Here is a 13,810-nt window from a genome sequence, read left to right as displayed (position 1 = left end):
TACTCAGCACAGAACAGGACAATATTGTTTTAATGACAAGACAGTACAGAGAAATCCAGCTAAAATCATTTAGCAGGACTGTGATAGTTTGAAAAATGTACAACAATGTGATACAGAAATGATCTGAGCAATAATTCAGCTCATGTTATTCAAGATATTAAAAGTGACATTGTAAGAAACATGCCTTGATCTGACAGAAAACACTGACTAGATGCCAGATTGTTGTGTTTAGTTGACACTAGAATGTAAGTGGTTCTAAAAATCAGGAAAGCAGGGCTTGTGCTCAAGAGATGGGCAAAGATCAAGTAACAGTTCTATGCTGCTGCGCAGGGCCACCATGTTCTACAAAGGACTTTTTTGTAGTATTCTATATACTATGTGCTTAAATACAATACTGGATAAAACAGTACAGTGGGGGTTCAAGACCACTTTATTTAATCTCTGGTCAGAAAAGTCATGAAGTTTTCATTTGTGAGCATCAGTTAAAATATTAAAATGTATACACTAAATATAAGATCAGATGCAGCTTTCATTCTTTTCAGAACTCAGCAGGAAGATTGTTGCAATACTGCAGTATTTCATACTGTCTAAATCACTTGACAAGTCTGCCTTCGTTACAAACTTAGATTTTTCTGTTTTGATGCTCAGCAGGTCTGGGTAGTTTCTTTTCAGATAAAACATATTCCTCTTTGTCTATACTTTGCTGTTGTGCTGTTTACTTTTCCTCCCTGTCTCCAGCAGCTTGAGACTGCAACTGCAGCCACTGAAAATCTCTCTTTATTCACACAGGAATCCAAAAACGCCCCTAAAATAATAGCATGAGCATGACTGCCCAGCAGGGGGAGTGAACACCTTACAATGTTTTGTGTCAAATTCATCAAAAACAAGTGTAACAGCCAAAGCAGACCTAAATAAAGCATTTTCTACCAATAATGTTCTCGCTCTGTTGTTTTTACACAGACTGAAAAAAACAATCCAGATCAGGAGAAAAAAGGCTAATACCAGGAAAGAAAATCTTTATGTTGCCATGGTGACCCTGCTGTCACTGAATCTCCCACATAGCCTGATCAATCAGAAAGGTGGAGTTTTATAGCTTTTATTCAAATGTGAGGGCAGCATGTTCTGTTGCACTGTAACGAAAAAGTAAACCCAGTTATCAGTCAGCAACAAGCAAGAGCAAGCAAATTGTAGGCAAGTCTGCTCACTCAGCGGCCATTTTTGCACCCCCCCCTCCTATCTCTATGAATGGGAGGGCCCAAAGTACTCTAAACTTTCTAAACTCAAAATACTGTTTCAAATATATATTATAAACCACTGATCAAATCTGCTAAAAACCTCATGAATAGTTGGTAGCACTTGGCTCAGTAATGTACAGAAATGTGACTTCTGAACAAAACCTTTCATATCGCCTAAAACTCAGAGAAAAGGCTAGGTTAAAAATAAAAAATACAGATATGTCGTGTGGGGCTTTGGAAGTTCCATCTAAGTAATCCCCAACTTACCACTCTGTTGTTCTGAGGACACCGGCAGCCTTTAGTGGTTTGATTTGATCAAATGCTCTTCATTCCATCTGTTTTCTTTTCTTGCTAAGAGCTTCTTGATCAGCTCCACTGCCTTTTAGGCCGACAGCGTCATCTCAGAGTGAAAGGACAGACAGAAACACCTGTAGATTGTTTTAGATCTGAAGCGAGAGTGGTGCTTAACTGTCCTCCATCTCTGAAAGATGAAAGCTTTAAGTGCTGTTCTCAAGGGGACAGATCTGGTGGTCTAGCAGGTCTTGTGTAGTTCTTAGCAGTCCCATTTACTCAAATTTTTGTTTTACTCATTCTTATACGAGCAGAGTGTCTTATCTCCTCAGACATATCTCCTGGGATCATATCTCCTTCATGGCCGTTCTGAATGGAATTTAAATGAAGGGTGGTCTCTGACCTTTGTGCAGTAATATGTGTGTATATATAAACAAGTGAAACCTCCTATTGAAGAGGAGAGTGAAGAAAAATCATGTTCTAAATAAATTTGATAAAAATCCATGACCTGGATTTAACTTTAGACCAGCGTAATGCATGTGCTACATAGTCCTCTTAACATGGGACCCATTTCTAAACGCTATAACATGGTTGTAAAGGCAGTTCTTTAATGAGAATTCTCACATTCACGGTCACTTGGCACAGTTTTGAACTGGTCTTGACAAGTGCAAAAGTACACACCACCACCACCACCACCACAACAGACCATAAAAATTAAGTCTACCATCCAGTCTTAAATAGTATAACCCCTTATCCCAGAAGTATATTTGCCAAGACAAAGTTCTAATCTACAGCATCTTTACACTGATGAGTGCAGCCAGTGTTGGGTGAGTTTGGCGGTCTTTGGAGTGCGGCAGCTGGGGAGTTGATTTCCTCCTTCATTGCGATTATCCAAGAAAGTCTGATGTGAAGTTCAGTGACTTTAAAGTATCCACTAAGGAGGTTTTCACAGTATCAGATTCTGAATAGTTGCATTTATTTATGTTTTGATTTGAGTCTGACTCCAGCGAGGTCAGTCCAGGGCAGTGTCCATGTAAAAGGAAAAGGCATTTTCAAAATAATGTCCTTTATGTGAATCATGATGTTGGCACAGGTTCGGCTGTTTGTCCATTTGTTTACACCAGGAAGTGTTTCACATTTAGCATGAATTTAAAAAATAAATAAATAAATCATCAGTCTACCTGATCTGTTCCAGTTATCAAAGCCTGTACCTTATCCACTGGTGTCGCTCTCCTGATAGCCTCTCTCATTAGCCTCCTTCGTTCTTGGTGATCCACATTTTAGGTAGTGTGAGCATACATGAAGATGCATGGAAAATGTTTTGGTAGTAGCTTCTCAAGAGGCACATCTTTCTCTTTTGTAGCACCTCTAAATTGGCTCCCAAACAATCCACCGTTTGTCCCAACTCTAATAAGAGGTCACAAAATACTGAAGTGGTGTGCTCCACTGGTTGCTCCACCAACCTCATGGATTGTGTTCAGGCTAATGTTTAGAGTAGATGTGCCATTCCCTTTATTTAGCAACCATGCATGTTTTACTATGGTCAGATCAGACACAACGGTAGTGGTTTAGCGCTTTAGTCTCTGATGTGGTGGGTGCTGTGGGAATGGGACTCGCTGTCCATGATGATCGGCGGCTCCCCCAGCAGCAAGTCATCGTCCCCCAGTGTGGAGCTGAGTTCAGAGTTCACAAAGTTCGGGATATTGAAATGTGCCAGGAAAGCTGCCTCGTTATCCTCACCTGTCTCCACCTGGGTGCTCTGGACAACGAGGCCGACTGTCTCCACCTGCCCGCTCGACTCCGTGCTGCTGGACGGTGCATGAGCTCTGCCGGCTCTGTCTAGGGAGCGTTCCCCTGCCTGCTCCTCTTCATTAATGTAGCAGTTGAAGAGAAAGCGTGACTCCTCCAGCAAAGGCCGGGACAGACCAGCTCTGGCGTTGTCTGCGTCCCTCGGACGGCCCAATTCTTCAACACAGCTGGTCAGATGCACACAGTCCTCACAGGGCTCAGCACTCCTGTGGGAGAGAGTATACTGGCGTGATGACTTCATTCAGTGATGGATCAAAAAGGCAAAATGAACATTGGCATCTAGTACCTTTTAAAAGTGACTTAAGGGACTGAGGGATCTACTTACTGCTTACTCACCATCTTTCAAATATCATGCTTATAACAACCAATATTTTGTTGTGCAAGTGCTGCTCTTCATAAGAATTGGAAGAAAACTCTCGAGGCCGCCCCTGCCGATGGCTAGCAGTGTAATGGGGATGCGAACCAGCAATCCTCTGATTACAGTGACCGCGCCTTAGTGTGCTGGACCACCCAGGGCCCAAGACAAGGATATTGTTGTCAAAACTACTAAACAAAACCTATTGCAAATTACTAAACCAAACGATTGAATAGTAGTCCAGCTACGTGTTAAGCTACTTGTCAGCTACTTATGCATCATCTAGAATCCTCAGGCTCCCGCTTGCAAATAGCACTTCATTGGCTGTTCAAGTGGTACGAATGCTATTTCCCAGTCCATTTGCATGGACAAACACACTGGAACACACCTCTTAATCACTTAATTTAGGTGTTTCATTCAGTCCCATTGCCACAGCTACATGGAATCCTCATAACATGTATAGAATAACAGTATAACAACAATAACAGGCAATAACAGTGGAAGTTACTTCATTAAGTCATCAGGGGAGAATTTTCTTGGAAAAATATAATGCGTTTATGACGCCCATATCAAAGCTACATCTAGATAGTGGTCCAGAATGCTGGAGACACTGGATAGCAAAATGATACTAACCATTACTTTGTTTTATTGGGGATGCAGGGTTCCTATTCCATATTTGAAAAGGATACATCAGGATACATAAAGCATTTGGTTGTGACTTTCCTTTTAAATATTATACCATATAATTCCAGCTATCATACTGAATAGTAGGGATAAGAAATTGACAGCTGTTGACAGATGTGCTATTTGCCAGTTTGCCAGTTTCCAAAACCTCTTGAATGCAGCACAAGTCATTTAAAGAGAAGCTGCCCCTGATATTACTGAATGTTTTAACTGGGTGTTGAAAAATGGCACATTCTACCTTCTAGGAGGACGGCAAACATTTCAGTCCAAAGTATGTTCATGTTGGCATAAAGATTAGAAGCGATTTTACTTGAACTGACTTCATTAAGACCAGACTCGCTTTATTAGAGTAAGACAAACACAGAACAGTACTTGAAGGTCATTACACATCATTAGACCTACAAAGTACTGGGCACTGCAAGATGGACCATGTGCAAAGTTTAAGATTAACTGCTGCATTTCAAGTTCCTGTATTTTGGAATGAGGAACGAAGCAGTGGTGCCCAGCCTCACCCCTCTGATTTGCTGAATGGAACCAGTCAGTTGATTTGACAATTTAAATTTGAATGTTTTTAGAAGTAAAAAATAATGACATCTGGTGAACGCCAACGTGCTCTGATGACGATAAGTTTATATATTTATTTCAACCCACACAGTCATTATCAAGATTAATGACTTGAGTATATTAGAAAGACATAAAAATGTAATTGAGATGACAGATCAAATCAATATTTAGGTGTTTACATGCCTAAATGATCTCAAAATTATACACAATGTGTTCAATGAACTGGTATGTCTTCAAATACCAAAGTAAAGACATACATGAAATGAAATATTGTTTTTGTTTTGTTTTGTTGGGCATAGAAATTATGAAAATGAACACATCAAAGTGGCTTTATTCAGCAGTTTGATGAATGGGATAGGGTAATATCAAGCTTTCTGCGGCAAAGGAAAAACCTAAGATAACATTTAGAACAATGCAATTAAGAACGAACAAGGAAGGATTAAACCTCCTTTTGCCTAGGGGATTACAATCATACAGCTCAGGTAAGGCCATGAGCTTGCTGGTGTAGCCCAGATGGCTTAAAATGGAAAGAACTTTGACACAAAAAGTATCAATAATCCAGTCCAATGAATCCAGTTTCCAGCCCTGTTAATTGTAATCTTGTTAGGTGTGACACTATGTGGCCAATCAGTTACATGTCCTGTTCCTCTTCCTGTTCTAATCCAGGACTGGAAACTAGATTCAAGGTCTAGAGTTTAAAGACCTGAGATCTAGCCTATTAAGACGGTGTGATATAATACACTACACGGACAAACATATTGGAACACCCCTCTTAATCACTGAATTCCGGTGTTTCATTCAATCCCGTTGCTGCAGGTGTATAAAATCATCATGACAGGTATAGAATATGCTACTTACAGTGGAAGTCACCTCATTAAGTCATAGAGAGAGAATTTTCTATATTCTAGATATTTGGGGGATGCAGGGTTCTTATTTTATATATGAACGGAATACATAAAGATAAAAAAAACTGGCTGAGACTTCCTTTTTAAATATTATGACATATACTTCATACATATGCTATCATACTGAATAGTATGGTTAGACATTGACAGATAGTAAGAAGGCAGGTACAAGAAGATTCACTATATGTAGGTACATAGACTGAAGAAAAAGCCAAATCTGCAAGAAAAATGGCCTCAAGAGAGCTTACTGACTGTGTACATCTACCATCATCCTTTTCAGATCGGAAGTCTGTAAACTTTCCATTGAATTGTGAGTCTGTCAATCCAATGAGTGTCGTTGAGCATACATTTTTGATGTATATATAGCATATTCCAGCTGTAGATCCTCAGGATTGTCACTAACAGGAACACTGGAAGAGCACTGTAATACTTCAAGTGTCTTAATAATAACATGACAATGTACAAGCATGGAATTAAAGCTCATACACATATAAATAAACATAAAAAAGTAAATAAACGTAACATAAAACAAATAAAAAGACTGCCCCATGTGACCTAAATGGTTTGAAAATTTGAAAAGGTGCTGCAACTGCTTATGTGATGGTGTGGGTTATGAATTGCTGATGGCGCAGGCAAGTGAGGGGGGAGGAGCGGGAATTCCGCGGAAATGGTAAAACCTCCAGTAAAATCACAGCCATGTTTATGAATGAGTCACTGCCATGCCATTTCCTTTTAAGCCACAACAGATCTGGTGCTTCACAAATCTGGAACAACATTTCCTACATATCCCACATACCACGTCTAATTAGTTCATTCAGATACTTTTAGGTTGCACATTTTGCTGTCACAGATGTTCAATTTTGTACACAGCTTGTATAATCTCCTTAGAAAATCACTGAAAGGTCACCTGTGGAGCAGTGGTGCTGCATACTCTGACGGGCGTTTGTGATCCACTTTTGGTTCCATAAAGAACCGTTTTTGTACTTGAGATGTGTCGATCAGAGCGAAGACCCTTTAAATAGGTACAGAACCTTTATATCAAGAGAAATAAGAGTTCTATGGTGCCATCAATCTAAGACTGATGAAGACTGATTTTTAAGAGTGTAATAGAGCATAAACTATATCTACAAGGTGACTGTGTGATGGTTCAGGAATGCAGTTTGCATGATGTAAACTGGTGGCTAGAAGCTTCTATTATTAGCTATATTAGCCTTGTAGCTTCAGAGCAAAACTAAAGAAGCTTTGAAACTTTGGACATCAAGCCTTTATTTTTGAGCATTTAAAAATCAGTAGACACTGCACATGGTGAAAGACTGCAGACTATTTTAATTGCCGATATATAATGTAGGGCTACCATATGGATTTGTAAAATATTGAGACAGACAGCAGCATGTATTTATGTTTAAAATATGCTCTTTAATCTAGATATCTTACTATGGCTTGTTTTACTTTTTTATTTCAGTTCAAACATTAAAATCCCTTCTTCAACAGGATCAGTCAGCTTCTTTATTTCACCTTAAACATAAAAAAAGAAATGAGTGAAGATTTGAATCATTTTTACAGTGAAAAAAAAGGTTGACAAAGTTTTGTCTTTGAAATAATAATTTTGTGTCTTCTACACGCTTATTAGGCCTCTGTATTTCTCATTAAATATAAATAAATCATACATATAAATGTATGAATAATCAAACAAAACCCTTGTGATTAAGATTCTAAAGTATTTGACATGGAAAAGCAAATGTCTGTCTCCAGTCTCTTTTTCCTGCACAACAAAGAGCTAATAGGTCTAAAAGGACAGACAGGTCCAACAGAGAGATACACAACATATATTTTGAATTAGCCTGTAAATGACTGGCTATAGGAATTCAGACGTTTTATATGGTTTGCCATGTTGGATGTTGTTGAACGATGAGCAGATTCTTGCAGACATAGCTAGGTATGACGTAAGAATGCCTTCATACTTTAGACCTTTTCTGAAACAGCGTTATTGCTAGCCTAATTTCCCACCCCCTCCGCTTTCTCAGCTTCTCAGCTTCAGCTTGCCTCCACAGTGAACCACCAGTGCAGGCTGTCATGTAGACTGTCTTTTAGCAAGCGCACCAGATAGTCAGCCCTGCTACACATATATACATATATTTATGATTCCCATTATTTATAAGTCTGCATTAAAATGTAACCCTTGTGTGTTTTGTACGCAAAAAAGAACCTTAGTCGACTGACGGGGATCTGACTGATGATGTGACTTGTCGACTTCCAAGGGGCAGCCCTACAAGCCAGTATTCCGAGCAACTTTCGGCAAATTGTTGCCTCAAACCTTATTTGAGCTTTTTAATTAAAACAAGAACCCAATTGTGTTTATGGACAGAAATAGGTTGCAACGTCTCTATGACAACCATGCAGCAATTAAGCTGTTAGCAATCTTGTAAACATGGCAACACTAAAATACAACAAATAACCTTGGACCACTCGAATTTTCTGAGGTTGCTGTAGGAGCGTGAAGATAAGGTGGCCAGTAGCCAGTCTCCAATACAAATACTTGTCTTTGTGCAAGCCAGTTCTGCTCTATCCTTACAAAATGGTGTAAACCTCTTTCCCCTTCTAATAGTTACAGTTGTGTTTTGGGTTTGCTGAAGAGTCCTTTCCAGAACTTTACTGAAAACATCCTAATAGTACATCAGGCCACACTGTCACATAACTGATGGCACACAATGCTATTTTTAGATGTGAAGCACCTCATAGACCTGGTAGTTACTAGCTAACTTATTCACTCACGTAATAGCTGCTCCGCAAGGGGGCGCTATTAGTACTCAAGTTTGTTTTGGTGCACCGTGTCCTTGTGTTGTCTAGACTTGCACACCCTGCTGTTTAAGCATTTTTACGCCACTTGTAACTAGCAGCACTAGTAACAGAATTATTTGAATACTATAATGAATGTATTAACAATAAATGTCTTAGATGCAACTAAGCAAGTCATTTCCTGCAGTTCTTTCTGAATAATATTACCTATTCTTATTTAATTACATCCATTCACCCTACAGAACATCTGAATATCATTTCTCTAATATTAAATATTCATACAGTCTAAAAACAGTTAAAGTTTTAAACAGTTAAGGTGTGTTAAAACAGTTACTTGCTAAATAACTAAAATACATAAATAGGTTGGACACTAGGCTAATACTGGTTTTCTAGGCTGTGATTAAGGACTAATGTTTAACGGTAATACGGTATCATTGTCCATATACTTTAGGTTTGGCTTGTAAACGTCACTAAAAAGCACCATGATAATGCATCAGACCAAACTGCACACCTTGACAATGGAAAATAAACTAATAAATAAACTAATAAAATAAACTAATAAATAAACAATTTTTTGCATTACTCTTGTAAGACATACTAGATGTTGTTCAAATAATGTGGGCTGGGAATGTCAATGTGTCATGCAGTATGAATTAGGGCTGGGCGATGTGGCAAAAAGACTATATCACGATATTCCGCGATACACAATAATTATCATAATACATGTAATCACAGATTAAAAACATCTGTAATAACAGATCCTTATAAACTGCTATTCAGACACTCTCCCGTACTGAATAGAGTGATTTATTCAACATCTGCTGCACTTCATCTAATTAAACCAGTCTAATCACTCTGTTAGTAATGAAACCTGCAGCTGATATCAATATTGATATGCTTAGAAAAGCATATTGTTATCACGCTAACAAAATGTATCACAATACAATAAAATATTGTCATATTGCCCAGCTCTAGTATGAATTTGTCCCAGAACTGAACAGGCCTCTTCACTTACTGAACAAATTAGGACTGTTCCGATCCTATCAAGTGGATCAGGATCGGGCCCGAACTAGGCATGTCTGAATGGATCGGGTATCGGGTATTTTAATCCCAATCCAGTTGTTTAAACCACAGTGTTCAGTGCGTCATCTGGTATCCTTAACACATCATTAACAAACAGAATTCTCAGCAGGCAGAAATAAGGGCACATATATAGTGACTTGACTGCAGTGTTTTAAAGGAGCTGGGAGAAGAATGGTCAGGGAGGTCAGGAGTCAGACTGGATTATAAATTATTAAACACACTATAAAACAGTCATTTTAAGAAAAGTCTTTAACTTAAGTATTAATTAGCAGCTCATCTTATCTAAACTGTTTTTCAGATCAGATCGGTATCAGCTAATACTCAGCATTAAGAGACTCTGCTTTAATTAAGGGGCAGAATAACCTGATCAGGACATTCCTAAAAAATATGATGTGTCAGCCAGGTTGCTTTTATTCTGGCCACTCTGTGTCACAATTTTATGACATAAATAACGTGGGCTAGCCAATCAGACCTGTGCCTACCTTTTTTTATTTTACTGTGAAGAAAAGGAATTGGCCATAATCAGTGGTGCTACTGCACAACACACAAACTGTGCAATGTGTCAGTATTTTGAATTCTGCTTCAAAAAGCTCACAGCCGAAAAGAACCTGCCACATGTCCCAACACTTCTGGAGCTTTCCATTGCATAAACTGCCCTTGGTTTCATGGTCCTCTTTTATTTTATTCCTGTATCCGTGAGAGTCAAAGGTATGCGCTTTTTTTTTTTTTTTTATGGTATTCAACAGTCTGGCGTTGTTAAGGGTTGGCACTATTACTTGTCCAAAGAAAAGGATGAGTCATAGCTTTAGAGCAGTTTAGTTAAGGAGGGGAAAACAAACATGGCTATATAATACCGTTTGGGTTCTTACTCATTAATTTCTTTTAATAAATGGATAGGATTCATTAACATGCTCTGTGAACCCTTGCAGATGCCAACTTTCCATGTGGTGTGTGTCTGTGGGCTTCTTATTTCCAACAGACGCATGTCTTACGCTGTAAGATGACAAAACCACCCAAGGTCTGCACAGTGCTCCGGTGGTTATGGCTGCAGAGCGTTATGCTAATGGCATATTATCTCCAAACCGTGTTTATTTGAGGTGAGGTTTCTGGGAGGATTCCAGAGTTTGCGTTAAAAGTGCATTACTCCAGATCTGCAGACCTAACCGGCAGCTAATGAGAGGTTGGCAAGTTCACACGCAGCAAGAGAAGATAATGAGACATCAGGATGGGGACAGCACAGACAGCTCTGAACACAACTTACAAGCAAGGAGCATGCAGTAACTGCTTCACCACGCAGGCTGGGAACATTAGGGACATGTGGGACGGAGGCCGTGCTTTGAGGTGGATTCAGTGAAATATGTTTATGGGAGAAATGATCAGGTGGGCTCTCGCAGCACGTATTGATTAATGTATGAACCATGCAGTTTAATGACGTCCCTCAGAGTGACGTGAGCGCCGGCTGAGGCGTGCCAGAGCGGCTGAACTGTGGCGCGTGACTTACTCTGGATGTGGAGCTCCTGTCTTGGTCAGCAGTGTCAGCACGAAGAACATGAAAATGACAAACACGGCAAGGCCCACCCAGAAGCCAATCACGATGGAATCTGAAACAAAATTGGATGCAACTGTTAGTAGCGACCTGACACAACTCCACAAGTCCACCAATACTGATGATGTGAATTAACGGTGCCCTGTTTACAGCATGCACTGTGGGCTACCAAACCCATCTTATGGGCTTCCTTAGCCTCTAAGCCCAAATTGATCTAGCTATAGTCTTTACAGATAGATCCTATCATCCTATAGAGGTACTAACCCCCCCCCCCCCCCCCCCTGCCCCCAAACACCACCACCACCACTACCCTCCCACCCTCATAATTCCCCCCTGAGTGGGAAACTGTCTCGCAGTGGTTCAGACAGGCTACAGGAGATCATTTTTATATTTCTGCTATAGTACAAAAGCAAAAGCACAAAGACAAGCCTGATCTCAGTCAGGTCAGAAACAGTCAGTCACTCACATCTGTGCGCCTTGAGTCCCTCGAAGGACACAGGCTCCTCGTCATCGTAGTATTCGTACCTCCATTCATAATCATTGTTGGCGATGCTGGAGGTGCTGTTTGGGGGCTGTAATCTCGGCATCTCCTTGTTTGTAGAAAGGGCCCTCGCCTGCAGTCTAGTTCGTAGTAGGCCTATAGTCTAAATAACACTCTTCATCGAATAAAGAAGCTGTGAGAGGACATAAAGCGGCTCTGGGTCTGTCAGTCACCGTTCCGCAGCGGAGCCTCTCTTCGTGTGTGTGTGTGTGTGTGTGTGTGTGTGTGGACACTGGCTGAGGGGAGGCTGCCGTTTTCCCACAGCGCTGCAAAAAAAGTTCCAGTTTTTAATCCGTATCGATGATGAAAACGCTGGGCCGAAGCGAAGAGCAGCTCGTGTGGCCGGGGTGCCTCGGTCCAGACCCGGCGGTCAACTCCATCCCCTCAGAAGTGCGTAAGAAAACCGACTGTGTGGATGAGCGCGCAGCATCTGTCTGTGGGCGGGGCTTCCTCTGATGAACCCGAGTGATTGGCTGCGGTGAGCGTTAAGAAGCGTGATGGTGGTGAAACACATGAAGAGCCCCTAAATGATCAAGATAGGAAAATAACATTCCCCTGATGTAGTAAACCTGTTTCTCCATTTAATAAACCATCCCCTCAGTTTACAGTTTATTACAGTAAGAGAACAGCGTGTTTATTTGAAAGTGAGGCAGCGGTTAATAAACTGAGGGAACGAATTGATAAATTGAGAGGAAGATTTATGTTTTTTTTTATTTGAGGAATTATTTATTAAATTAAGCAAATAGATAAAGAGACTGTTTTTTTTAAATAGAGGAAGAAACAGTGTTAAGTCGGATTGATTTTTATTGATTTTTAAATCGGAGCATTTTTTAGTGAGAGAACGGATTGTTAATTTAAGGAAACGATTTAAATAGGTTATTTATTTATTTATTTATTTATTTATTTATTTATTTATTTATTATTTTTAGTCTAGGGAACATCTCTCTAAAAGTCTCTAAAAAATATTTTCTACCTTGATACTTTAGAGGCTCTGTAAAAACACCCTCCCACACACACATTGTCGCTTTCGTGAAAAAAAAAGTTTTTTTTTTTTTGGGTTCCATTTTTTACTTTTTACCATAGTTTGACGCAGTTTGACAGTTCTTTATGCCCCCTCAAATTGTTCTCCATTGAAGGTTTAGAAGGGGTTTTTTTTTCTTTTTCAGTAAAGTTGCCATTTTGGAGATTCAAAGTTTTTTTTGAGTGACATTTGCCATTATAATGGAGCTTTGGCAATCTGTTCTTTGAGTTGGTACAGTTCTGTATAACCATTGTCTTTACAAAAGAACCAAAGCTACACGTGTTTCAGGAGATATTCTTGAGGAGATATAATAATTCACTGTCTCAGAAAAAAATCTACCAAGTTGTCAAAGGTAGGACACGTTTCCATTGCAATTGTTCTGAGGTTACATTGACTCAATACACTCTGACTTTTTTCTTATTTTTCTTCATAAAAAATCATGTTGTCTCTCTGAGGGAATGCTCACCCAGGCTGGCAACATTGATTCTCCCCTGTATAGCACCCACATCTGGCCCAGAAAGAGGCCAAATAGGGGGCCAATCATTTTGATGAAATCTCATGTCTAAAACTAGTAGAGAGTTAAAGGTTGAAAGGTTTTGACAGTGATGGTTTAAAAGTGGCTGACACACATTTAGTATTCTAATATAATTATTATAGATATATAAATCTAAATTAATATGATCATAATAACCATGATTTATAATTGTATCATGTTTAAATTTACTGTTTAAATATTTGTTAAATAAGTATTGTGTTTTTTATTCAGCATCAATAAAATAAAATATTCCATTGAAAGAGGTGTAAAAAATGACACAATGTGAAAATGTCACAATCAGTGTGCCTGATTTGGGCCACTTTTACCTGCTGTGTGAATGCAGCCTTAATCTCTGTAGCCTATCTGATACTTTGCATAATTTATCAGACCCCCCTTTTCCCCATCAATCAGTGGTAAATGGCCACAGAGTTTGGAATCAACCCAA

At 39.5% G+C, this 13,810-nt stretch overlaps 1 protein-coding gene across 2 annotated transcripts; it reads right to left on the bottom strand.

Annotated features, from left to right (window-relative positions):
- Positions 1–12: 12 nt before the first annotated feature.
- Positions 13–12,189, bottom strand: mrap2a (melanocortin 2 receptor accessory protein 2a). Of its 2 annotated transcripts, none has more exons than XM_072680053.1 (3): positions 11,735–12,189; positions 11,224–11,323; positions 13–3,541 (listed from the first exon to the last, which is right to left on the bottom strand). In XM_072680053.1, exons 1-3 carry the CDS (start codon positions 11,853–11,855, stop codon positions 3,103–3,105), a joined length of 660 nt encoding a protein of 219 aa, XP_072536154.1. In that variant the 5' UTR covers positions 11,856–12,189; the 3' UTR covers positions 13–3,102. The 2 variants fall into 2 exon arrangements, with proteins under 2 accessions (XP_072536154.1, XP_072536155.1); XM_072680054.1 differs by having other exon boundaries at positions 11,794–12,189.
- Between the last annotated feature and the right edge of the window lie 1,621 nt (positions 12,190–13,810).

The sequence above is a fragment of the Salminus brasiliensis genome, chromosome 5 (assembly GCF_030463535.1).
Source record: "Salminus brasiliensis chromosome 5, fSalBra1.hap2, whole genome shotgun sequence".
In the NCBI taxonomy this organism is placed as follows: domain Eukaryota; kingdom Metazoa; phylum Chordata; class Actinopteri; order Characiformes; family Bryconidae; genus Salminus; species Salminus brasiliensis.
The sequence above is the reverse complement of the archived record's forward strand: the minus strand, read 5'-3'. Positions and strand labels throughout refer to the sequence as shown.

What these genes read in the sequence shown, in the direction of transcription:
- mrap2a (XM_072680053.1), bottom strand. Translation starts at nt 11,855, where the DNA reads ATGCCGAGATTACAGCCCCCAAACAGCACCTCCAGCATCGCCAACAAT. An exon ending in GGGACTCAAGGCGCACAGAT is followed by an intron (nt 11,324 to 11,734) that starts GTGAGTGACTGA and finishes ATTTTGTTTCAG; the next exon opens with ATTCCATCGTGATTGGCTTC. An exon ending in ACAGGAGCTCCACATCCAGA is followed by an intron (nt 3,542 to 11,223) that starts GTAAGTCACGCG and finishes TCTCTCCCACAG; the next exon opens with GAGTGCTGAGCCCTGTGAGG.